General features: G+C 37.2%; 1 protein-coding gene across 4 annotated transcripts in view; it reads left to right on the forward strand.

Annotated features, from left to right (window-relative positions):
• The first annotated feature begins 948 nt into the window (after positions 1 to 948).
• Map2 (microtubule associated protein 2) overlaps positions 949 to 27,875 on the forward strand; it is a 77,475-nt gene continuing 50,548 nt past the window's right edge. For 3 of the 4 annotated variants that reach the window (XM_028765796.1, XM_028765797.1, XM_028765798.1), the window contains exon 1: positions 18,919 to 19,296. In XM_028765796.1, the coding sequence (XP_028621629.1) occupies positions 19,035 to 19,296 (262 nt within the window). In that variant the 5' untranslated portion in view covers positions 18,919 to 19,034. Of the gene's footprint in view, positions 1,009 to 18,918; positions 19,297 to 27,875 lie in introns of those variants that run through there. The other variant, XM_028765795.1, reaches the window with a different exon arrangement.

The raw sequence follows: 27,875 nt of genomic DNA on the forward strand, positions 1-27,875 counted from the left end.
AAACACATCTTTTAATTGGCATATAAGGATTTTGCTGATCTATTGGGACCTATGATTTTCACAGTTCCACCATAATATAATAATCAACATAGGTTCTATTTCACCATAGGTGAAATTCTGACTATTCTCAAACATAATATAAATGCTACAAATGAAAATTGAAATACTTAAAAGAAAAGTACATTTTAGGAGGTCTGTGTTATTTGTTTACATTTCCTTAAAAAATAATTACAGGAGGAGTTTTAATAAAAATTCTTTTTTAATCATTTTCTAACACTACAGTTAAGTCTAAAATTTGCTCATCTGTACATAGTTGTTCATTGCATAGTATTTTTAGGATTTTTTTGTGTATATTGTGTATTTTGCTAAAAAATCAAGACAAAATATTATTTATCAAAAATGAGAAAACTGTATCTTGTAACACATGAAGATTCATCCAATGCTTCTTCAAAAGTAACCATTTATACAAGCATTTTTATGTAGGTATTTTATTTAATACCACGTGATCACTTTTGACACCCTTAACACCTCCACATGAAGGATTGTACAGAATGGAATAATCACAGGGAAAATGTTTCGTAAATATCATCCTTTTAAAATGTCCACTAAAGGTGCTAAGTACTACATTATGTAAAATGTGATAATACATGCAATCTCAAATGTAAAGGTAGATCATTGTCTATGAAGTTTATTCTATGATTCCTATGAAGTCAGCAACCCTTTTCACACAAAGCTCACTGGATATTACAGTGTACTGTTAATCACACTGAAAATCAGCTTTGCTCTAGCTTCAACCACTTGTTACAGGCATATGGCTTGACCTCTTTAAGCCTCGTGGAAGAGCATTACAGTTCTTAAAACCGACCAAAGACAGTTTTATTAGATGGCAGACAATTATCATTGTTTGCACCGCACATCATCTCGACATTGTTTCCTCCCTCTCATGGCAGAAACTGTATCTATCATGTTCTGACCTTTGTCACCAGCACCTAGGCCACCACCTCCCAGGTAAGCTCTCATTTGCTGGAGAGAGGACTGGGTATATAAGGGTTGCTGGGGAACATGGCAGGTAGATGCTTTGCCCACAGAATACCCACAATGCACATCAGCAATGGTTGGTGCCTCTTAAAGGATTCATTTATCTGTCTTAGCAGAACCTATTGCTTTTTTAGTGCCTAAACACTTTTCTGGTTTCAATCTAAAATTTTTCTGATTTTACAGTATTTTGAAAAACCTATGTAGCTTCTTTAATCATCTCAGATCTTAATTTATGATACAAAAAGTTCCCGAACTACATAGACAAGTTAGGAAGAAGCTACCCATATGGATATAAGGAGAACATTTGAAGTCTAAAAAAAAAAAAATATGTATTATTCTTGAAGTCTTTTACCTAAGCAAATAGTGTAATCTGCCACAGTTCACCATAACTTAGATTATACACTCACCAGAACATTTTTTTCATTTATAGCTGGAGGGAGTTTATCTTTTAAGAATTATTTTGTGTATGTGGATGAAGTTTTAGTTTAACAATATCTCAAGGAGCTACACTTGATGATTATTTATATTGTTGAGAACACTTGACAACAGAATGATAAACACTATGGCTACAATGCGCCAACCAACTGCAAAGAAAAAGAGAATGGCAACCTGCTATTACTTGATCTTCTCTGATAATGAGTGCTATGGCTTGCACTGATAACTGCTTCACAAAAATTGTCTATACGTTCTACAGAGACAATTTACAAGATGCATTATGCATTCTAAAAATAAGTTTGATTGATAACTTTAGGATATCTGATGTTACTGTGGCAGAAAACTATTCTCCTCTGTGCCAGGAGCTGTTAATCAACCTGGTGCCCAGGTCTTCTGGCTCTTACTGATCAAGAGCTAAGCCTGGGTGAGGGTTTTTTAAGAAGGATCAGTACTTAGTTATCTGGGGACAGGGAAAAGGAAAGTTGCCCATGTCTTCTGGCAGGAGTTAAAATAACAATGACAATCCTCCTACTTAACAGGCTGAGTCACTAGAACATTCTTCTGCTTCCTTAGCAGTCCTCAGCAGATTGTTTGGGCTGGAGTTCTGGAGGCAGAGGTGGGAGCCACATGCTATAAAATACTGCTGTGATTAAGGATTGTCTTCTAACAGTTTGGCCAAATAGAAACAGGAAAGAAAACATTTGGTACTGACAAGCACCTATTCTAATGTTTGAATACAAGATAGTGGTCCAGGATAGCTGAGAAGATTCAGTTGAGTATGAATGTTTGCCAGCACACTTAACAACTTGAGAGCAGATGCAGAAAACCAACTCTTACATGTTGTCTACTGACTTTCACACATGCAGTGAGGGACCTAAGTGCATATACACTCTTGTGAGCCCACACACATATAAATGAATGAATAAATAAACAACAAATAAATAAGTAAAACAATGGTAACCCAGCCATACTTATTATCCAGCTAGTTAGCTTTGAGGATACGTCATTTAAAGAGGGAAGCTAGTTTAACAATCAGTTCTGCTGGATATCTGTACTCAGAAGACATTTGCTGTCCAATATTGGTAACTTTGTCTCAACCAATGTAGATCCTGGGTTATAATGAATAAGAATACACTTTTGCTTAAACAGAAAGATTGTTATAGGCTCCTGAGCAGGCTTTTATTAGACTACTTTTGTTATCGAGGGAAGCACGAAGAAGTTTATTTAGACTCATCCTTCAGGTCTTAGGTCTAGGCCGCTACCTGGCAGGGTCACATGACAGTACTGTCATTACATGGGAGAGTCAACTCCTGTGCAGGGCATATATTCTCACTGAAATGCACAAACTTTTCCAATCAGCCAGCGTTTCACTAGAGAGGAAAAAAACATTGTGCAGCTGTAGTCAACCAGGACTCAGACTCCTGCCATTAGTGGTTTTCCTTCATCATCGTCTATAATCAACTGCTGGGAAGGCAGAGACCAAGCAGGAGCACATGGAAAGTGGATACAAGCCAGGGACACATTTCTCAGTCATCTCAGCAAAAAAAAAAGGGGGAGGGAGCATTCTACCTAATGCTCAGAATAAAGAAAAGAGTTCTGTGAACTGCTAGTAAAATATCTGAGTTTCTAGTAGAAATTTGTGAATCATTACCTTTGTATACATGGGTCAAATACCTCAAGTTGTGGCAAAAACAGAAGACAGTCATACCATGGAGATACAATTATGCGTCATAATTCTTATATTATGTTAAAATAGTTAAACGTAGTAGACAAATCCATCTATCAAAGTTAGTTCTTACAACAGTGCACAGATATGTTTCTTTTAACAAATGTTCTTCATAGAAATAATATTTTCAAAATCTATATTGCTCTTCATCATCATCAAAAGAAGTCAGAACAGGAACTCAAACAGCAGGAACCTGGAGGCAGGAGCTGATGCAGAAGCCATGGGTGTGTGTGGAGGGGTGCTGCTTACTGGCTTGCTCCTTGTGGCTTGCTCAGCCTGGTTTGTTTTGTTTTGCTTTGCTTTGCTTTGCTTTGCTTTGCTTTGCTTTGCTTTGCTTTGCTTTGCTGTTTTGTTTTGTTTTGTTTTGTTTTGTTTTGTTTTGTTTTGTTTTGTTTTGTTTTGTTCTGTTTTATAAAATCCAAGACTATTAGTCAGAGCGGCTTTACCCACAATGGATTAGGCCCTCCATGTCAGTCACTAATTAAGAAAATTCCCTACCGCTGGATCTTACAGAGACATTTTCTCAATTTTGGTTCTTTCCTTCTTTTCAGATAACTATCTTGTGTCAAGTTGACATAAAACTACCCAGCACAGTATTATTTCAATGTTGTATAAAAGTAATTCTGTCACCTCAGTAGTGTACAAAAACGGCTTATTTGCTAATTAATTCTTTCACAGAGTGTTACTTTCCTGTGACTGTAGAATTCTGGGGGGTTATGATTAACTGCTTCACACTCAGGGTGTGATCACTGGTTATTTCTTGACAGCTAATTTTTTCCCCTTTGAGAGTAGGTGGCACTTTAACCACACACACATGGCCCCAGAGAGCATCTAAAATAAACTCCAAGAAAGCTGGTGATTTGCTAAGTACATGAGGGAAGACAAACTGGTGCTTCAAACTGTGAGAAGTTTGAGAAGCAATGCGTAAAGACCACATGGTTGAAGGTAGAGGCAGATGCTTTCTGGGTGTGTCTGTCAAATCTTCTGAGAAGCAAAATCATGAAAGCCATGATAATTTTCTGTAATCTTTTCTACACTCCTTGCTCCCACCTGCACTGATGTTTAATGAATGTCAAGAATTCCAGTTGTTCTCAGTAATTACTCCAAAAGGCAGTCTGATTCAGAGGCAATTGTAATCTCTGTCAGAGAAACTGAAAATTCACTAAAGCAAATACTTTAGTGAGCCAGTGCCAGAGCCTGAATCATTTCAGCTCACTGTGAGCAGAGCATGAGGCAAGAAGACCCTGTAGTGATCAATTCTGAATGAAGAGCAAAGGGCAAAGCAATACAAAAGACATTTTCAGTGGCACAGTGTTGTAGCTCCCTGAGTCCTTGATACCGGAGAGCAGTGTTTAGGTAAGTCTTGATGGGTTACTTCTTGGGGACATATAGTTACAATTACAATGAGTCTTAGTTTAGGAATAAGGAATCTTTGTGGACAAACCAAGAGGAATTTTCAAGTTACAGTATCATATACACGCATTCATATATAAAATGCCATGCACACATACATAATGATTACTTATGTACTAAAAAGATATTCTTAGAACAAAGCATAAAGACAGTACGTTTTTCAAGGAAAATAGTACACTCGCATGTGTTGATGAAAATAATAGTCTTATTAGTAGAACGAAGTAACTATTTCATAATATAGAATATTTGTGAAAGGCTGGGGGTACAGCACTAACATATACACGAGGCTCTGGATTCAATCCCCAGTCCTACAAACAAAAACAAAATAAAAACATTAACTGAAATGTTTGTGCGTAGAAAAAGTGTATTTACCCTTATTCTTTCCACTATAGTCTTCAATTATGGAAAGTCTATTCTTCAGCTAATAAGCCTGGCATCGACCATCCACCACTTTATCCTATGCTTCCTTAGCAGTCTGTCAGCAGAATTTCCATCATGTCTCATGGGATCACTAACGGCAAGGAATCCAAACTGAAATTTTGGCTTCTATTATTGCTCAACCATAACTGCCCCCCTCTTTTCCTCATAGTAGGCATGTGATCTTTTAAGGGTTACCATTACCCTGTAAGAAGCTCCCACTATATTTTGAAATCAAAATCCTTCACCAAATTGTCTATGAAAATAGTTCTCACAGCACTCTGTCTTAAGCAGCCTCAAATGCGCCAAGCACATTCTTATCCTATGGCTTCTATGCCCAGAATACACTCAGATCCTTCATGGGCATCTTCATCCAACAATAGTCTCCCTTCCTTAACAGAGCATCCTTGTGGTCTTTGCATAAATAGCAAATTCATACAGTTTCTCCTCTGAGGTCACCTCCCCAACAGATCTTTGCAAATGAAGATTATTTAGGCAGCTGCTGAGGAGGCTTGTCACACAAGCATGAGGACTTGAGTTTACATATTCCGGACTCGTAAAAAAAAATAGGACTTTTCTGTCTGAGGTTTCTGTCTCAAATCATATCGCTTAACCAGCCTCACCTGTCACTTCCTCTTCCCACTTCCTCTTGTCCTTACAAACCAAAAGTTCTTCTACTTTCTCATAGCTGGGTAACTGATGAAATGTTAATGTTGGTTGAGTTTAATAAAAAGTAAATTGAACATTTTGAATCTGTTAAAAGAATAACATATTTCTCTGTCTTTGATTTTGTTACCTTCTAGAACTTTCTAGGAAGTATTTGTTACTTTCTAGAAGGGTTTATTATTTTAATATTATATATCTTTATTCTGTTTTGGTATGTTTATTGTAGTATTAGGTACTGATTCCAGGCACTAAGCTTTAGTGTGCAATTATTCTACCATAGAACAACATCCTAAACCCATCAGATGTGTTTTTTTAAATATTGTCACATCTGTGCCTATAATTAAATTGGATGTTACATATAAGATAAGAACTGCTGTCTGCAAAGAAACTAAGTGCACTATGGTGTTTTTTTTTCATTTACTTGAAAATATTTGACCATCTCATAACCTTGCACTAATTATATACATTTCAGGCCTTTAGGGGTTCAAGAATTTTTGGTCACATTCTGTCGCTTCAGAAGTTTGGCAAAATGCAAGTAGCCAGCCATAAAAATTGACCCTGTTTCTATAATTCACTCCAGGGTACAAAGACATGTCTGTTCAAAGAGAGAAGTCAAGCTGTATGTGAAGGTTCACCCATTTGGATTTAACCTGAGCTGTGAGGGAATTCCAAATGACTGGGATTTTTTAAGCATCCTTTCAGGCCAGACTCACTGATGTAGCAAGCAGGGCAAATCACCATTACAGGCAGTTGCAAGCACACCACAACGTATAGTCTACTCCAAATCCAAAACAAGGGAGAAAGAAAAGAATTTGCTCTGTTATATAGTTCAAACTTTACATGACTTGTACTTTACCTTTTTCAAAGAAAGTATCTGATTTAACTAGCTGGGTTTAACTCATCATTAATTTCATAGTTTCATATCTATTAAAATATAAATTATCTACATAGTGTATGTCTAGAGTTCTTTGTTTGGTAAAAGTGACTTGGAAGACTGTTATTTCTTTGGCACCTGTTTGTTCTCCATTACTATATTTACTGTGATTCACCTCTTCAGACTTGTCTGTCTTCCTCAATTGAGAGATTTATGGAGAGAGTCCATATCTTAACCAGCATCTTATTCCTAGTAAATAAGAGAATTTCTGGTATAACACTGGTAGGCAATAGATTTTTATGAAATGAAGGCCAGGAAAGCATAAAAACCAAATTGATAACAATACTAAAAGTAAGTAAACCCTTCACCAGAATCTCATTAGAGCAATTTGTAAATCGGTGTCTTTCAAAGGAAGATGCAGCTCCATGGCCACTGAGCTGTCTCCTAGTTTGCTTCCAACATCTATTTCCTTATTCCAAGGCCTTATGATTTAAATCCAGTTTTGAACGTGTCTGTTGCCATTAAGGTCTAACCTGCTCTCACATCTGAAAATCAGTGATGTTCAAAATAACCTCATCAGATTTACACTGAACAACAATTAAAAAACAAAAACTCCATTACTCATTAAAAAGTAAGATCTTCTATTGTATATTTCAGTGAAGCAGAGATCTTCACAACATTGCATATGGCTTAAAATATTATAAGAAAATACATTTCAATGTATTATGAAAGATGGTGTTTCATTCTCTTCTCGTGAAAGCATGTCAATAATGCATGTAGTTAGATAATAAACAAATAAAAATTAAGACATTAGTTTACAAGGCAATTTTGTAAAACACATCTATTTTATGGATTATCCTAATTTTAGATTAGGCTTTTCTAATTAATGCATCATTAGTTTATTTCCTCATAAAGAATCCAGCCCATTTCGATCCCAAGGAGGACTGTCATAATTCAGGTCCACATGCTCTTTTCCCAAAGCAACTGTCCTAAGAGCATCTTCATGCTTAGTTATGTCTTCTTTTGGTTCACATTTCATCTATGCATTATTGGATCAATCATTCTAAATAATAAAGCCAAATAAGCCACACCCTCCTTCATTTTTCACAGATACTGAAGACCTTCGGGACTATAGGGAACACTCTGTGGTTTACATCTGTCCCATATTTATTCATCAGTAGATAGGTGTGCTTGTGCTGGTGGACCAGGTGCTATATGTAGAGAAATGAATTAAACACAGCCTCCCTTTCTGCAACTCACAGCTTTGTGAGGGAGACAGATGGGATAGTGAAGAACTTCTAACCTAGACTGAAGAATACTGTAAGAATAGTGTACTGAGATTATTGGGAAAGTGCCCATTGGAGTATCTTTACAATAGTTGTTCCTATCCTAAGTTTTAAAAAGCAAAACAAAGTTTAGGGTGGGAGGCTTAGGCATCATAGTTCTTCTCCCTTTAAGTTTCCTGAGCTTTCTTCTGCTAAGTCCTATTCATGCTCTACATTCATATGCTGCCTCTCTCAGGAAAGGTACTGTCAAAAAAGTTGTCTATGGATCCTCTACTCCCACCTCTCTGTCAGCACATACCAAGCTCTGTGTGTGAAAGTATATATATATTGTTGATTTTTCTGTGACAAATATGTTTCCAATTCTCAGATACACTAAGCCCTTTCCTTTAGTGTTTTTAAGATTAAACTAATTGCTTAGTGAATTAGAGTGGTGGTCTTCGTTAGATATCTTAGCATCATACAGCCTACCCTGCCATCACACTAAACAGTAATTGATATTGTAAGGTCTATGATGGGATGGCATTAAACATTTGCTTAATCACATGCACTTTCCAAGATGATACGAATTTCAAAAACATGCACACAACATATGCTGTGACTGATGGTGTTCTGTGTTTGGTCATATCTACTATACATGTAATAGGATTTTGATCTTAACATGTTAGCATTTGATAGTAGCAACATTAGGAGACAACCAGTGCCTTCCCCTCATGTGGATCTCAGATTTCTAGAGCCAAAGGCTCCTCATCCCAAGTAACACTTATAGCTTATAAATCTCCTTTGGAGTATCTGTAATTCTACCTAATTTCCACCAGGTGTGCACCCAGAGGAGATTTGATTTCACGGTATTTTGTTAGGTGATACTCAACAAAGTCTGAAAGTCCTTGGATCACAGTTGAGGCTGGGTATCTTTAAAACAAAGTCATCCATTTTCAAAATCTAATTTACAATTTACTTCTTATGCTTTGTTTCCTGATTGTTAGATTTATGCTCATTTAAAAATATTAACAAAGTTATGATGATTGAACTTCAGCATTATCAGTAATGACACAGGGACTAAATTTTATCTGTTCATTGCTTCAGTAGATCATCGCAGTTATGAAACTAACCTTCAGGTTTGATGTCATGTGTAGACTGACATATTTAGAAAGTAGTAGATCCATGAGAAGACTAAGTAGAACCTTAGTTTTCAGTTGGAGATCTATTACTTATCTCACTGCTTCTCTAGCTTCTAAGTACAAATCCTTAGTGAAATGCCATTAGTAGAGTTAGAGTTCTAGACTATATCATTTAATAAGTATTTATTTCTAATAGACACTTGATCATCTGTGTGTATGATATATAAGAGAGCCTAGATGTATCACACAGTTGTGAAATACATGTTTCATGCTAAAGTCACCGTAGAACAGTCCTTTTTTCAGTTTGGAGTGATAGGTTACATTGCATGCTGAATAGCATTTGGTGAGTATTTCCAGCCTGCTTGGCATTATGACTCACTTGTGTCATCCAGGTTTAACAATAACTTCACACTGGGAGGTTTTGTATTCTGTGTCGATCACCATCAGAGTTAATGTCTTCTGTGCCCACTAACTTTCTTTATACTAATTTCTAATTAGCATGGTGTATGATGAAGACTGAGTCATCTGGTAAGACTGTAGGTATTCTACACTCAGCCTGAGAAAAGCAGGAATGACCTGAAACAAACACAAGTTTTCAGCCTCATTTTTTTCATGTCGTTATGGAAATTACCTTTGATTTTACATGGAAGACAGAGGGTAGCAATTTGGAGTTTTAAGCCATTTACTACCAAATGCTTAAGCTTAGAAACACCCCCAGCATACACAAAGATACATGATACTCTTAGTGATTATGATGCTCTTACTGATTAAACCAAGCATCTGTTGTGTGTTTTGGGGAGGGGTGGTAAGAATACAAAATATAGTTGAGCCTCTATGAAAAGAGAAGCAATATTCATTTGCTTAATTCTGTTATGAAACTCATTGTTTGATTCTTTTGTTCCTCTCTAGAGAAGTAGCAGCACAAAATTATATGCCCTCTGTTTTGATTGAACTTCATACTTCATGATGATAGAGTGAAACATCTCAAAGGAAACGCCCTAGAAGTACCTGTGCCAAGGACACTATAGAAATCAAGACCTGTCTGTCTGACACATAACGTAATTTTCCTTTAGACTTGCCAAGCTTTTCTTTCTGCCGGTTTTTGACAGTACTTAATGATGCCTGCTAATAACTATAATTGATGACTAAATGTTTTGTGATCTTCCCAAAGACAAATTAAATCCCAAAAATTTAATCCAAAGACAAGCAATGAAGTTTGTGATTGAATGGGATTCCTAAGAGGAAAGTTCTGCTTCAACACTTTCAGAATGTACATCTGAGGTATCTAGATAAGTTCACAACTATCTTCCACACATTTATATCTAGAACCACCTTACATTTGTCTCCAAAGCCATTGATCTGTAAAGAAAACTAAGCAAGTATACTTTAATAAACCATAAGTGAATGCCAAGAATTAGGCAAAAATATACACTCTTAAGAGCATTTTGAATATGTTCATCATTTTAAAACATAAAATTGTTGTGTTGTCATAGGTAAGGAACATTTATAAAATTAACATTCCTTCAAGATATTTCTGCTGCATTCAAGTAGAATTAAATACAAGGAAAAACCACTATGTTCCTTGTAAAGTAGAATAAAAGTGTTCTCTCTAGTATTTGGACTCTGTCAACTCATCAAAATAGTCCTGGGCAAAGGACATGAAATATGCACCTTCTCTTTGTAAGAATGGTCATATGGCCTCCCAATATACCTGGCTTTACCCTTTACTTCAGTCACTCTGAAGTGATGTTTCTTCTCTGTATTTCTTGCCGTTTGCTGTTCTTTTCTGAAATAGCTGGTCTGTCTGAAAACACTAGTCTTCAACCTTTATCACATTTACCAGTTAAAGACCGATTTGCAAGCCCCACCCAAGAAACTCTGATTTACTGTATCGATTTTAGAGGTAATGTGTTGAAAATACTTGAGGATGCATTGGAATGGTTGATATCCTAAGAGGATTTCATTTTAATAATTTTAAGAAACCTTTCTGAGATGGATTAAAAGACTTTACGTGGGAGCACCTGACCTCTCTGCACACACTCTGTTTTATCTACTTTGTCTTTCTCTCTTCTGTCTATTCATTTGTTTCCACTACATGTGCATTATTTAGATGAAGTTGGGACTTGAGTTGTATCAGCTCTACCATACTCCACAGCTTCAAAATGAAGTTCAAACTCACTCTTATCTCTCGAGCTGATGGTGGCCAAATATTCATCTCTACTGGAACCTTTCTCCTTGTGTCTGCGTCTGGTAGGCAGTGGATAACTAACTCACTCAACACTCAATTAATATTTGAAACCCACTCTTTGATAATTTGTTGGCTTTCATTTTTCTGTAGTGTATTGCTTATGTGAAGCTTAGTTTGACTAACCTCTTTCATACTTGAAAAGGAGGGTAGGAAAAAACTTCAAATTCTTAAGTCGACAGGCAGAAAAATGAAAAACGGCTTCTTTTTCCATAAAATGTGTTGTGATTTGAATCTACTCCTAGATTTTCCTGGAAAAAATAAGGTCACTGGTAACCCAGAAAGATGTCAGAATTGTTTGGAGGATTTTTCTCTGTCAGTTCTGCTTTCATGTTTCTCCTCCTTAAAGAATGGAGGCAATTTGACAGCTGTATCTTGTTTTCTCATTTCTACATGCCCAGAGGGCATGTGTACTAAAGAACTATTTTGTCATACACTTAAAGATATCTCTGTTTCTTTTTTTAAGAGCAGATAATATAGAAATCATTGAAGCATACACACAATCCTTTTCAGTATTTCAGCAGAGCAACAAATGTGAATCAAGCCAGTAAGCAGTGTTCCTCCATGTTTTCTGCTTCCACCTGTTTCAGCCTCTAAGTCCTGCTTTGGCTTTCCTTGATGATGGACTACAAGCTATAAGGTGAAATAGCGCCTTTCAACCCCAAGTTGCTTTTGCTCAGTGATTTATCAGGCAGGCATTGTGATGATAGATGAATAACAGAAAAACACTCAGTAGTTTAAGCCAGCTGATATGTACTGTATGTTCTGCTGTGTACATCTAGTTTTCTAAAGAATAAAGAAGACTAACAAAAGCCTGCTAACCTGCTGTCACTAACATGAATCATTACTCATTTGCCACTTTAAAGTCATCACTTGCCCATCAGCAATATTTGTGTAGAAATGATTAAAAGAATATTCCAAGAAAGATGAACAAAAATATATTTTAAAATTAAATTATTCTAGAAAACATACTTTTCTGCTAGAGTATACTCATGTATAATCTATCTGAACAATCTAAAATATTACAGTTTTATACATGTTTTTACATAGAAGAGACTAATTGATTCTGTTTTGCTTCTAATACATTTTATATACATGAATGCAACTTTCTTATAAAAACTATGCCTTAAAGCAAAATATTAGAATTTAATGGGACAATAATTGTTTCCTAATGATATAGCTCCTACTGATTTCAGAGAAGATTTGATAAATATTACCAATTACTCATAATAAATAGCCAATAGCAATAACTTAGAATTGTGGAATGCTAGAGGGGAAATATTAAATCCCTGACATGGGAAATGTTGGGAAGGTTCAGATTGTCTGGTAGACTACAAACTATCAGAAATAATCAAAAAGTAGGATAAGATATTTCATTTCAAAACTTCAATGCAAGTTATGTCATTGTGGAGATCCTTAATACCTGGGTCAATTGTGTAATAAAACACAATATTCAAACAGTAGTTTCTCATTTTTGGAGACAGACTTTTGGACTGCCTGTGGTCAGCTCTAATTCTTTTTCTCACAAACACAAAAACATGAATTCTTTTACACATATAGACTAATGCTCAAGCAAACTCCTCAATTTCTGAAAAAGAATATTATAAACTTAAGCTTAGAAAAAACATTAAAGTATTATTTTAATTTGTAAGATAATATTGATGCACTAAAATCTATTAAGTGGAAGTACTGATAATGAACAAACCTAACCATAAGCTACAAAATTACTCTCCAAGAACACATATCAATTAATATGTCAGATATTTTAAAAGTCTAAGTAACTGAAAATTGGAGTACAGATGCCTTAAAGTCATGACTTAAATTTGTCAATAGTATTTATGTTTGTCTTTGAGGTATTTCCTTGCTACCATAATTTGAATTCTCTTGCTATGATAAATCACTGAGCAAAAGCAACTTGGGGTTGAAAGGCGCTATTTCACCTTATAGCTTATAGTCCACCATCAAGGAAAGCCAAAGCAGGACTTAGAGGCTGAAACAGGTGGAAGCAGAAAACATGGAGGAACACTGCTTACTGGCTTGATTCACCTTTGTTGCTCTGCTTTCTCACCCAGTGCAGGTCCACCTACCCCAAGAGTGGCACTGTTTACCATGAGCTTGACATGCCTTCATCAAGTACCAATCAAAATGTCCCACAGACATACCCACATTTTAGCTTTACAAACGCAATGCTTCAGCTAAAGTTCCATCTTTCCAAGTGCATCAAGTTGACAGTCAAGATTAGCCATTGCAAGTTCACCCTTGTCAATGTCTCACAAAAATACAAACGTGACCCCAAAACTTCCATTAGAAATTTACATAAAATGATTCACCCTATGAGTGGTATTTTAATAATCCGTTGTGATTATGAGTGAGCATGGTCCAATAGTATCTCCTTTGATGTAAGAAGCTTTTCCCCAAAAGCAGCAACACCCATTTCCATTCATACTTCCTGCCACAGTAGTGTCAGCACAGTGATGACTGATGCCTAATAGATGGTTAGACTACATACACTTCAGAGGAACCTGCAGTTTGTCTTTCAGTCAGGTAATGCTTTGTAGGCAAGGTCTTTGATTTACTTGCGACTATAGGATTAAGTGAAATCAGTGTGCTTAGGTAGCCCTCCCTCCAAAATTAGTTTTAATTCATTTTTTAAAAAAAATCCAAAAATTTAAATCATTAAACACTCAGTTATTTATTTTGTATCTGTATAACCCCTTAAGAACAAATGATATCAATCTTTGAAGTAGATGAACACTAATAAGCACACTGTCAATTTAGTTATTGGTCTGTTAGTTAAAGATCAGAAGTTTTGTTCACTGAGAAATTTGTTCTGGAGTCTTGGGAATGAGGGATGAGGCATAGCCAAATTTATCTGTGAGTTGTGAATTTTCATACTGTTGTATTTCCTATGACCTTCAAGGACTCCCAGGGGTACTGGAGCTAACAATGAGTGGGTTTTGTTTGGTTGGTTTGGGTTTTTTTTTTTAAAGTGCAAAAGTGTGCTTTTACAAAAGACCCAAGTTTGAATCTCAGCACCTATACTGTGTAGCTTACAACTACCTATAATTCTACTTCCAAAGGATCTGATGCTGTCTTCTAGATTGTATGGACACTAGACTTAGACTTAGGTGTGCACACCTATACAAAGACAAATGCATGTATATTAGTGGTTGTGAATCTGTGTGTCACGACTCCTTTGGGGTCACATACAAGATAGTCTACATATCACATATTTGCATTATAATTTTTAACAGTAGCAAAACTAGTTATGAAGTAGCAACAAAATAGGTAAGAGTGGAGGGCCCTGCTGGGCATAGGTGGAAGCAGAGAACCTTGACCTCATGAAGGCTGGACGCCCCAGGGGGTGGGAATTTTGAGGGTGGGGAGGTGGAGTGGGGGGATAGATAGAGGTTACATCCACAGAGAAGAAGGAGGAGGGGTGAGGGGATTGGGGGTTCCTGGGTGGGTGGGGGCTGGGGTAAGGGGACAACATATGAAATGTAAATAAAACATCCAATAAAAAAATTTAAAAAAAAGATTCTCTAGCATCACAGAACTTATGGGGTGTCTCTATATATTAAAGGAATTTATTATAATGACTTAGTCTATAGCCCAACTAACCCAACAATGGGCAGCTGTGAATGGGAAATCCAAGAATCTAATAGTTTCGCAGACACACAGGTCTAGTTGTTTAAACTGGTCTTCTGTAGAAGTAGGTTCTAGCAGATGTGCTGGCAAAGTAAGTGCAAGCAGTCGAAAAAGAGTGAATTTTCCTTCTTCCAATGTTCCTATGTAGGCCTTCAGCAGAAGGGATGGCCCAGATTAAAGGTATGTACCAGCACACCTGGATCTAAAGCTTGATTTGTCCCAGGGTGACCTTGAACTCAAAGATCTGCTTGCTTCAGTCTCCTGGGATTAAAAGTGTGTACTACCTTGCCTGGGCCTAATCGTTTCATAACCACTATGCCTCAAGATCTCCATGTCAAAATCCAGATCAGAAGCCTGTGTCTTCCAGCCTCAAGATCTGGATCACAGGTGTGCTCTCCATTTCTGAATTGTAGTTAATTCCAGATGTAGTCAAGTTGACAACCAGGAATAGCCATCACAGTAATCTACACTACAGATTCTAGCTAATAATGTATTAATACTGTTTTATGGACTATAATAAATGTTTCATTCATGAAGGATGTTCAGAATTGGAAAAATTATAAACTGAGTTAGTAGAAACTCTATATTATCTACTCAGTTCTTTACATATGTAAAAGTATCACAAAACACGAATCCTATTTAGTTTTCAAAAAGATACAATAGCAAAGCCCAGACTTCTTTATGTAAGGATTTTTTTCTGTATTGACGGTCTACTCTGCACACATACCAAAAATTGATAGGGCCACAGAAGCATATGGAAATATTGACCAAGAACAGTAAAAGACTTTGAGGCACCCAAAGACTAGGATGCTATGGAAGGCAAGTCTGTATTCACAGGTGGCTACTTGAACCTAAGATGAAGCTACCATGTCAATTTTAAAACCACAGTGTCTAGATTCTTATATCAGGTACTTTGCTATTTGGCTGGTGCACAGTGCAGAATGGGATGGGGTGAACATTGCTGGATCACATTTATAAAATGCACATACTTAGTTTCTCATATGTACACCAGGGGGAAGTTAGACCTGAGGGTCTGTCCTTACCATCAGGTTCCATTCTCAGACCTTTACTATGCCTCTGAGGTGCTTCTTCATACATTCATAATAGCTCAGGACAGATTTGCAAGTAACTCTCACTCAAGTACTTGACCAAGTATTCAAGCTCCTGTCGTTGCACCAGGAATTGTAGAAAAACTAGCTGAAATTGTTGCATGTAATGACTGATGGTACAATCAGTGCTGGCATAATTATAACCACAACAAATGTAACTACTAATGTTTCCTTTCCATTTATTTGCTTTAATTTTGTAATCAGTCAAACTAGGAATTGTTGGAGAAAGCCTTTGGTACATGAAGTTCTTTGCAGTGGTGGGTGATGTAGAGATATTAGTGGTTTATTTATAAGTCCTTCCATGTTTTTAAAGCTAAGCTCTTTGTATGTTGCTTAAGTATGATTTTGTAAAAGATGAACAGAATACATTTGGAAACAAATTTGGAGCCACTTTGATGTTGTAATTTGATGTTGTAATTAGCTAAGATGAATCGGCTTGTCTCATTCTTTTTGATAGAAGGGGGAAGCATAGGAAGCAAAGAGAGGCATTGAAATTCAAAAGCAGGACCAGTGAGATACCTCAGCAAGTGAAAGTGCTTGCTATCCAATGATGCCTGCTTGACAATGTGAGTTCATTCCCAGAACCCTCAAAAGGTGGAAGGAAAGGACCCAACTCCATAAAGTTGTCCTCTGACGTCCACATATACAACCTGACACATGCATGTGAATACATATGAATAATAAGTAAATAAAATTCAGAAACAAGTTCTTCCTGTAAATCTGGTACAACTTGCTTCCATAACATTTTAAATTGTATGTGAGATCTCTAAACACCTAGTGGAACAAAATAGATTCTCCCTAATCTTGATTTTGTTTGTCTGGAAGTCTTTGCAAGTGTTTTTTGTTTCCATTAGAAACTGTCATTATGTATGTTTTAATCGGTTCTGGGAGGACGATAAGCCATCAATAAGACTACATCATTGGTAACTGTTTTCCAAACTGAGGAGTGAATCATCTGTCAGTCGCCTCTCTAAATTTAGTCGCATCCTCATGTAAGAGAAGGTTACACAGTATCTGCCATTCACATAAGGTTAAGAAAATGCCTCCTCCACAATGAACCTCCCTTGCTATAATTCACAGCCTCCTCACTCACGTCAACAATGTATCGTCTTCAGCTCTTACTTTAGTAGTATGATGATGCCATTAAGCAGAGTACAGTTCTAACACCATATTTTTTCTGCAAAATTTGTGTTTATAGAAAAATATCAGACCTCCTTAAAATATAGGTAGGTTAAAAATATTTGTTAGAAAAGAAGTGATTTCAGACATGGGTTGAACCTGAAAATGGACCTCCAGACAGAGTTATTAAATTAACAGGCTGGCAAGCCAAGGAAGGGTAAGATTCTGCACAGAGCCTTACCAACCTAAGACAGAAGTACATTGCTTTTGATAATGCATTCTTGTCAGAATGACCTAAGACAGACTCAGTCTTGTTAATAAAATAGAAACGGGGAAGAGGCAGAAAGCCTTTGGGGCTGCTTGACAAGAATCTGACATGGGCCAAGGACAAGGAAGTAGGCTTCAGGCAGGAGTCTGACGTTAGATTAGAACAAAAAAGTAATTTCAGGTAGGAATTTAAATCTCAGGCTAGAACGAAGAAGTAATCTCAGGTAGGAACCTAAATATTAGGCTAGAACAAAGAAGTAATTTCAGACAGGAATCTAATTTTTAGGCTAGAACAAGGAAGTAGGCTTCAGACATGAAAATGACCTTGGGCTAGGACAGGGAAGTTGGCTCAGATATTTTGGTCATCCTGATAAGCCCTTAGAAACAGTGATCACAGGAGTATTCACGTAATTGGGTTTAATGTCTTGCCTTTTCTTTGACTATTTGTGTTTATTGTCTTGCTTCTACCTTAACTATTTGCATCTATTGTATTGCTAGACCCTCAACCTACAACTGACCATAATACATGCAAGTAATCAAAATGGTATAAAAGCATAAAGGAGGAGGGGGGATCGGATGGGGGGGTTCTAGGGAGGGGAAATGGAGAAAAGGAATCACATCCATATTGTAAATAAATAAAATATCCAATAAAAAATGAAAAAAAAGAATTGATTTCAGGCAGGAATCTAAATCTTAGGCTAGAACAAAGAAGTAGGCTTCAGGCATGAAAATGACTTTGGTTTCTAGGACAGGGAGGTAGGCTCAGATATTTTGGTCATCCTGATAAGCCCTTAGAAATAGTGATCATGGGAGTGATCACAGGACTCTGTTTATTGCCTTGCTTGTTCTTTGTCTATTTGTGTTTATTGTCTTGCTTGTTCCTTGACTATATGCATCTATTGTATTGCTAGTTCCTGAACCTAGAACTTACATTAATATTTGCATATAATTAAAATGATATAAAAGTGAAAAGGAGGAGGAGGGATGGGATGGGGGTCCATGGGGGAAGGATAGGGAAAGAGGATAACATCTGAAATGTAAATAAAATATCCAATAAAAATATTTGTTGGCTATCATTTCTTGCATCAAAATACTCACCAAACAACATCTAATTGGCTTGACTTGCATGCAGTTGAAATGAAAATGCTGACCATGTTCTCATCTAGGCTCCCTTGAAGTTGTTTTTAAAGGGTAGTTGAGTGATGTCTGAGAATGTGGTATTTCCTCCAGCTGTTCCTTTTCCTATCCTCTTCTAACTCAGTTTTCTCACACTGCTGATTCCCACAGCAAATCATTCATTAGCTACCACTGAATATTCAAACTGTCTGTCAAAGACGTTAGTTAAGATTTGTCCTGAAATATGATTGTTTTTTTTTTAAAGAGAATATGTAGTTTTATGGAGCATTCCAGAAATGCTCTCAAAACAAACAAACAAAAACAATGTACTAGTTGGGTTTTTTGTTTGTTTTTGTTTTTTTTGTTTTTTGTTTTTTGTTTTTTGTTTTTGTTTTGTTTTGTTTTGTTTTGTTTTTTTAGAACAGTTATCAATACAGCAAGCCACTGATTGGGCCTCAGATTGTCCCTACCTTGCTACTAATGCTTTCAGCTTTCCCTGAAGTGATAACTAACATGCATACATTCTATCTGCAGGAGACAGTACAGAGATCTGAAGGATGGCTGACGAGCGGAAAGATGAAGGAAAGGCACCACACTGGACATCAGCCTCACTCACAGAGGCAGCTGCACACCCTCACTCTCCAGAGATGAAGGACCAGGGTGGGGCAGGGGAAGGGCTGAGCCGCAGCGCCAATGGATTTCCATACAGAGAGGAGGAGGAAGGCGCCTTTGGAGAGCACGGGTCACAGGGCACCTATTCAGATACCAAAGAGAACGGGATCAACGGAGAGCTGACCTCAGCTGACAGAGAAACAGCAGGTAACTGAGGGCCACAAAGACATCTGTGTGCTTTGTAGTCAGGTTACTCTGACAGTGAATTAATCTACAGCAGCTGGTCCTCTCACTCTGCAAGATTGGAATCCAGTCAGGAGAAATAGGCACCCTGGTAGGCAAGCACCAAACACTGTGGCAGTTAGCTTTACTTCCCCCAACTTGGTTGCAGTCTTGATCTCCTCTAACCACCCTTCCCCCACCCCTTCAATTTTTACCACCCTAATCTTTATAGGAAAAACACTCAGTATATGCATATTTTGCTATAAACTGTCAGTATTTTAACCTACTGGGAGAAAAATAAATCTCAATGTTTTCTTCTTATGAGAGACATTGGGCCTGAGTTAGTTCAACGGATTGATAAGAAGCATATTTCTTTTTAGGGTAGAGAGAAAAGTGACCTCATCAGCCTTCTAAGGAAACAGGGGAGAAGGAAAGAGGAGAAAGGGGAGATGAACATGCATGCTCAAATATGGGGACACTTTCACAAGTCTCAGCCTCCAAAGCACAATACACAGAAGCTAAACAAAAAATGGAATAGAGCTAATTCTATTTATTTTATATTTATGGATATTCTGCCTGCATGTATGTTTGTATGCCACATGCAGGCAGCACCTGTAGTAGACAGAAGGGAACATTGGATTCCCTGAGACTAGATGCCTGTGAGCTACCATGTGGGCTCTGGGTATAAAACCTGGAAGAGCAACCACTGCTCTAAACCACTGAGCCATCTCTCCAGCCAGTGCCTATATTAAAAGTATTAACATTGACACCATCCTAAATGAGCCCATAAGTATAGAACGTTAATGACATAGAGCAACATTATTTTACAGTACAGCATTCTGCTCATCATTTCCCTTTTTCTGTCATTCGGAATTTTGTATATTTGAACTTGCAGATGATGACTTATTTCTTCAAAAGACTGGACAAACTACAAGTAGTAAAATAAAGCACTCCCCCCTTCAAAGTCATCCCTTACTTATTTGAAGGTTGGTTTTTGCACCCCAACAATTAGACTCTGATGCTTATTTGCTATACACTCCAGCCAAAACACCTTATGTGTAAGGGATAGGGGTTTGGTCAATGTTATACATACTTAGCATGCATAAGGTTCTTGGTACAAATTATAAGTATGTGTAGCTGTATAATATATATATTTATGTGTGTATGGGTATATGTTTATGGGTGTATAGATATGCATACATATGCATGTTTGATTTTATTCAGGAAATAGTAGAGACATTTTAAATGACAGAAGAAAATTAAAAATATATAGTATAAATTTTTAAGACACAGATTTAGTAGGAAGTGTTTTAGTAGTATTTTGTACATGCTAAGTGTTACATTAGCTTCCATACAAAATCTTGTGCCCATATTCTATAGAGCAGAGGTTCTCATGGCATATGATCTCTATGTCAGTTAATTTGGATACAAATCACAGGGTGTCAAATGTGAAATGAGAAGTCTAGAAAGGCAGAGTTGAAAAGGGCTTGTTTTTACTTAGGACAAATCTTCCTAAATTCACAGGAATATGGCAAGAGAGTATAAATAAATGCTCAATGAACTACAGGGTAACTCAGCCTCTGTCAAACACTGCATAAACTATCAGTTTGTGATACTTCTGTGTTTCAACATTAGCACACACTGTATCCCTCTTAAAGATTGCATATCTTCTCCATTATGCTGAATCTTCTGCAGTTGCTCTGATGCACAGGCAGGGCCCTACAGAATTCCATGACAATCGGAAAAGAAGCTGGAAGTACCTTGGCTAACCCAGAAAATTAAGAAACTGTGTAGTGCTCCAAGAGTACATAGATCTTATAAAAAAAATTATGTTTGAAAGTGAAATAAAATATCTTTGCCTTTCATCGTTCCAGTGAGGGTTATACAAATACAACAAAATGTATAAAGGCAGTGCTGCAAGACATAGTATTGTTAGTTACCACCATTGTGGGTGGCAGTGGTGGAGACACTCTTGAACAGGGACCATTTTATCTCTAGCTGAATACAATGCAACTTGCTGAGGGTGGGATTCTGCTCTGAAAGGTCTGTGATAGATTTGAGGAATAAGGAATGAGGACAAGCTACAGCATCAGGATTAGGAGGAAGAAAAAGGATAATGGCACAGGCCAAGAATTCTTTGTATCCTGGAGACCCTGGCCTAGCACCTTCAGTGTTCAATAACCATATGTTGGGCCAGTGGTTGAATAAATAGGCTAATTCAAAGACAGTCTTTTACAAATCAATTTGAAATCTATACTTTTATCCCTTGATTTTGGAGGACTTGGTTGTTGCTGTTGCTGTTGTTTTGTTTTTGTTGGTTTTGTTTTTGAGGATAGTATCACTCTGTAGCCCAGGCTGGTCTTGAACTCACTGTATAGTTCAGACTCTCCTTAAAGTCAAGGTTGTCCTCTTGCCTCAGCTTCCCAAGTGCTGGGAATGACAGGTATAAGCTACCACGCCTGGTTAGTTCTGTCTTTGGATGCTCAACACATGACCCTATTGACTACCATGGAGCAATACAATGCACTATATTCTCTGTATATAGCATGCTTGTTAAAGCCATGTACAACTTGTTTCATTTCATATTCTATTTGTTTGGTGGTCTTAAAGAAGTATCTAACAGCATCAGAAAGGTCTACTTGTCAGGTCAATGTGTCCTTGCCAGCTTCTTTGAGAAAATAATATAAATTAAATCCAACTCACAGGTGTTTCTTTCAAGCAATAGTGTCAGGAACATCCAGTGTTTTCTGTGCAAGCATCTCAACATGTGTTAAATTAGTCTTTCTTATGTTACCTTGGAAAAGATGATTTCTAAGCATTCATATGTATGCTCACAGTGACAGAGGTGGTACATCCTCATCTGTGGGTTGCCATAGTGATGTTTTCAACCCAAACTATGGTGTGATTTTTAAACTAACTTCCTTCTAAAAATAACAGGCCAATTATTAAATCTCTAAGACGTGCTAGCATGGAAAGCTCTAGAAAACAATGTAAAATGTTTTCCTTATACTTACAAAGAATGCTCCAATTATGAGCTAATGTGCAATTAGCTTCTTTCAAAGCAGATTAGTAAAATGATAACTGTTATCATTGATGATTTATAGATAATGTGTGTCGCAAATCATCACCTGTATAAGCAAATCCTCTTAAATCCCAAATATGGTATTTCAAAAATGCTATGCTTTCAAGGTGGTGACCTGGTGGGAACTAGTGTTATATTTGGAGGTGACCATTTCAAGGACCAAGGAGCTAATTCTTATTCTTTTTATTTTTTATTTTATACTATATTATTTTACATTCTTTATATATTTATATCTTATTCTTTATATTTGTTAGCTGTTGTCTCCTGTCATACAATGTAAAGGCAAGCCCATAGAAAGATGGATGGGGGTTGTTCCTTTGTACCTTTCAAGTGACATTTTAAAGATGTGGAGTCACAGTTTCCATACTCAGTGTGCTCGTGACTTGGCAATGTCCCTGGCTGTCACTTCATCTGACATCCTGTTGTCTATGGCATTGGATCTCACCCTTGCTGAACACAATTATGAAATCATCTTAATATAATGTTTGCTAACTGTAAAAGCAAAGTGTGTATTAATTCTCCATTCCTCACATTCTTTTGAACACCATTATCCTTCTAGGGATAGAAAAGTCTCTGATTCCTCTTTGTTCCTCAAGGGATGCTTGCAAAACTGGAATCTGTTTTCCTTATCTGTTCAACCACTACCAGAGACAACTGTGAATTGAACAAATTTGAAAGGAATTGTGTTTGGATAGAATAATAGTGTTTTCCTGCTAGTCACTGTTTCTTAAAGCAGTATATCAATTATTAACATAGAATTTATATACCATATCCATAAAATAAGCAGTCTAGAGATGATTTAAGACATATGTGCAGATTCCAGAGGCCTTATGCAAACATTATGCCATTTTACATAAGGACTCGAACAACAGATTTTGATATACAGGGATACTGAAGCCATTCCTCCACCTCCTCCTCCCCCACCCCCAACACAAGGACACAGAAGGACAACTGGAACCCCATGGAACTTGGTTTCATTCTGAATTGTTTTCTCTGCAAGAGGAGACATAATTTTTGTGTATACTCTATCATTTATTTCTGAGCAAGGCTTTCAAGATTCCTTTAGAATAGAGGTTTTATTGTTTTGTTTTATTTTTTGTTTTTGCCTGAAAGAATTAATCTTGTAAATATTAGCCTTTGTCCATCCAGAAGACGAGCTTTCACATCCTCCTCGAGTGTAGTCATCACCTGAGACCATGTGCTACCTGGTCCAAGCTTCTTATTTGGTAGAAGAGAGATCCTCGATTGCCCTCCTCAGCTGCCATGCATGGCAGGCAAAGTGCACATTTCTGTTGCAGAACTTACATTCACACTCCTGGAGCATGGCATAAAATCATAGCGTGATTCTCGGTTTCCTCCAAAGTGGAGATTGAAAGGAGGCTGAGAAGAAAAAGATATTTATAGTTGTCAAAGTATACAAGTTTTTAAGAACAGACTTGACTTCAGCTGTCCTCGAGCATGGGATTGGAACACTAATAGGAGAAAACAAGTCCCCATATGAAGTGGTTCTTCTTTGCATATCACTTGCAGTAAATATAAAAATGGAAGGTCATTTCTTTACCTGACGCCCAACCATTCTCCACATTCCCTTTTTTCCCCAGGCATGTCTGTATTTTCAGCTGCATTTTCCATCTCTTCCCCCTACGCGGGAGGTGATATAGCCTTCTCTACATTTTGACATCCCCATAACTCAAGCAGCTTCATAACAGACAAACCCAGACCCATAAAATTATTGTTGCAGAGATTACGTATTGAAGCTGGAAAACACATAATAGAGGATGAGGTTGGCATAAGCAAATGGCAGAGAGCGCTAACCTTTTTTCTATTCTCCCTTTCAACCTTAGAGAACTGAAACCCACTTTTTGCTACCCTCTTTTTCTATCTTCAATTCTAAACAGATCCCTTTTAAAATACAACCTACTGTATATACTACATTAATGTACGCAGAGCGAAATAGCTCAGCGCCATTTCTCTAGCAAAATGACTAAAGCTCTCCGCATAGGCCCCCGAGGCAAATAAACAAGCAGGCCTAACAATACAAGAGGTTGCAGATTTTCTTCTTCTTGTTGCCATGCCAACCACTCATTGCTCTGGCTGCCATTTCCCTGAGCTCCGCAGAGAGAGGCGTGTGCAGAGCAGTTACTTAGCATTCAAGGGTGGATCTGCAGGAAAACACACAGGCTTGCTGTAAAGCGTCCGGCCTGGCAGCACCGGTGGATGAGACCAGAAAATGGGAATCTTTTCAATCCTTTCCTCATGAAGGTTAGGCATTTGGGCTAGAAAGAATGAGGGAGATGTGGATCTTTTTTAATTAAGGCAGTTTCACGAGATTTTTATCTGTTGCGTTTGCTTTGTCCTGCGTGGTCTCTACCAGATGAAGCGAGTGTGGGTGTGTGCGGCTTGTTGTATTGATGCCTACAGGGTCTGAGCCTATCAGGGCTGGCTTCCATGGACAGTGTCATACAGAATGATGTCTCTTGCTCCTGGGAAGGAATGGGCTTGTATATACCAGGTAACGCCAGCTACAGCTGTCTATGCTTTATTACACAATAGAGGAAGCGATGAGCCCTGAGGAAAGTTTTTCATTTAAATATAGAGTCATGTGATGGTTTGTCTATCTTTTTTGCTTCTCAGTCAAAGTCACAGCAGGGTGACATTGTCTTAAACCAGTAATTCCGAATCAAAATATTGGGAAAAATCGGTTTCTTGAGACTGTTCCGATTAAACCCAATGACTCAACAAATTGTAGGATTGTTTTGGAATTTTAAATGCCTGCAAACTTTTGAGTTGAGATGAGCAGAGTTCTGTGTGATAGGATAGAAAGTGATACTGTAAAATGCAGATTTATTTGCCCACGGTTACTCCTGTTGTGTTCTTGAATGCCTCCCATCTAGTGGGATAGTCTCATTTGTCTTGGTTTCTATTAAATAACAGAACCACATCAGGAATGATATTTTAAAAAGTATTTCGTCAGTCCCTTTGGCTGATTGATACTTAAAAAATCATTCTACTGGATTTGAGTTAGTACCAAGACTATTATGCTAAAAACAATCTGTGCCAATTTGATGTGTGTGTGTGTGTGTGTTTGTGTGTAAATGCATATATAATTTAAGTACATTTTATAATTTTCAAACTTTCCTCTATTCTATATTTTCTAATATCTTGACATGTTTTCTCATCTCTAAATTGCAGTTACATTTTCTCATTGTGATTTCTTTCATTGCTTTCCAATTTCTGAGGGTTAGAAACATCTCCATATAGAGAAAAATTCTCACCAGTTTATAAATCTTTTTATTTAAAATAAATATGAGAAATAATCAGCAATGAAAGTAATTGTTTTGAAATTTATTCTAGTCTTTGGCAAACCTTTGATTTGATTAATATTATCAAGGACCTTTTGATATTTGCTCTATTTCTACGTATTCTATTCTCACAAAAAAAAGAAAGAAAAAGAGAGAAAGAGGGAAGGAGAAAAGAAGGGAAGGGAGGAAAGGGAAATGTGGCTGTAATTTTTAACAATAATTTTTCAGGTATCTTGAGAATATATGTCTCACCAAGCAATAGCATATCACTTGAATATATGTTTACATATTTAAGCATCTATAAATATGTAGACTATTTGACAATATTGCTAGTTTATATCAGAAAAGTATTTGGCACTGAATGGCAAGTACTTGGGCTTTGAGTTTGCTTTTGTTGCAGTTCCTGAGTAGCTGGGGAACAGTTGGCAGTCAATACCTATCCCCCCCCCCTCCAGCTATTTAGATACACTGGTTTTCTGCTTTGATGTCGAGTGCCTTTCTCCCTTCCTCCCTGTACCTTCATGCTTCATTGCTCCTTAGTATGTTACATAGAGCATTTGCACCTGCTCTTGGGGGAATATGGAAATTCATATTAAGAACAGATGAATAGAACAACTGGTGATGCTTTACAAACCCTGACACTTTCAGCCTTATCTGACCAGGCATTGTGAATCCTGGGGGACAAGACTGAACCACATGCTACCAGCTCACCAAGCAGCAGCCCTCAGGAAATGAGTCACACTGTTCAGCTACACTCATAAAAAATACAGTTTTTACCTTGTTAAGCTGCTAAGCTAAGAGAGAGAGAGAGAGAGAGAGAGAGAGAGAGAGAGAGAGAGAGAAGCATATGCATTGGACTTTCCTTCAGCTTTTAACAACTACAAATGCTAGGTGTTTACCATAATACAAATATGAAAATAAAGTGTCTGATTTTAAAATGTGTTCCAAGAATATTCAAAATTTCACAAAGCATTATACTTAGATAAGAAGGAAGAATAAAAATTCCAGGACAATGTATTTATAGTAGAGCAGCCAGAACATTAGACTTTAGTCTACATTGGAAGTGTCGATCAGGACTGTATTAACAAATGAGGACCTCCTTCCTTTATGGGTTACTCCAGCCTCAGTCTTCTAACTGAACTAAAAATCTTCTTTTCATATCACAGTTATCCAAACTGTGAGGGTTTTATTCTAGAACAGTATTATAAGATACAATAGGGAAACCTTTGAGAAGGGTCTTGGAAGTCTACCAGCAATGGTAGAGAGCTGCTGTGATCTCATTCTGGTAAAGCTTTCCTAAACACCTGCAGGGATTATGCTTATATGTTGCTAAGAGCATCCATCTACTGAGGTTACTTATTAACCAGTTTTTATTCTAAGACTGCAAATACCTTGAACCTGTGTCTTGCTTTTCCCTCTTCCTTTGACGTATATTCCTCTATTTATTTCCTGGTATAGATATTATTAAATATTTTAATTAATGCAGAAAGAGGTGAGAATCCATATGTGAAGTTAAGTGGGGAGATCACGTAGACAAGTTAGTGCTTCAAAATGGATACTGCAGTGTGAGTGATACATTTGTTAGACTGAATTGGGACAATGTACTGGGAATGTAAGAGTAAACTGAGAACCTGTGAGAGGAAGCGGGATTCATTGTAAAGATGAGAGAGCTGTTGATTGCCGTAGAAATAATTGAAAGGGATCATCGCTATAGTATTCCAGTAAGGACAGTGTTACCAGACTGGACTTTCTCTAATGGGGGTTGGAGGGCTGGGAATGTAACAGACCTAATCAGATAACTCATGAATTAGAAATAATTTTGAAAGTTAAGATCAATAACCTTTGAGAAACATAACCATCTAACAGATAAGAATCCTGCAGATGCTGACTAATTCTCTGTTTCATCCTTGCAAAATTAAACTCAATGTAACATTGGCCTGTAACATTTCCTCCAAGTAGCTTGAGATTAAAACACAGACATTTTTATGTCTGTTTGTTTTTTGTGGGTTTTTTTTGTTTTTGGATTTTGTTGTTGTTGTTGTTGTTGTTGTTGTTTGGTTTGGGGGGTTTGGAGGGGTTGGTTTGGTTTAGTTTGGTTTGATCCTCTAGTTGTACGGTAAGGATTGATTTACTATTCTAGGTCAGGAAAGCAGCAAATCTCAATCCTGATAAATGGACAA

The sequence above is a fragment of the Grammomys surdaster genome, unplaced genomic scaffold (genome assembly GCF_004785775.1).
Source record: "Grammomys surdaster isolate TR1022 unplaced genomic scaffold, NIH_TR_1.0 165, whole genome shotgun sequence".
NCBI lineage: Eukaryota > Metazoa > Chordata > Mammalia > Rodentia > Muridae > Grammomys > Grammomys surdaster.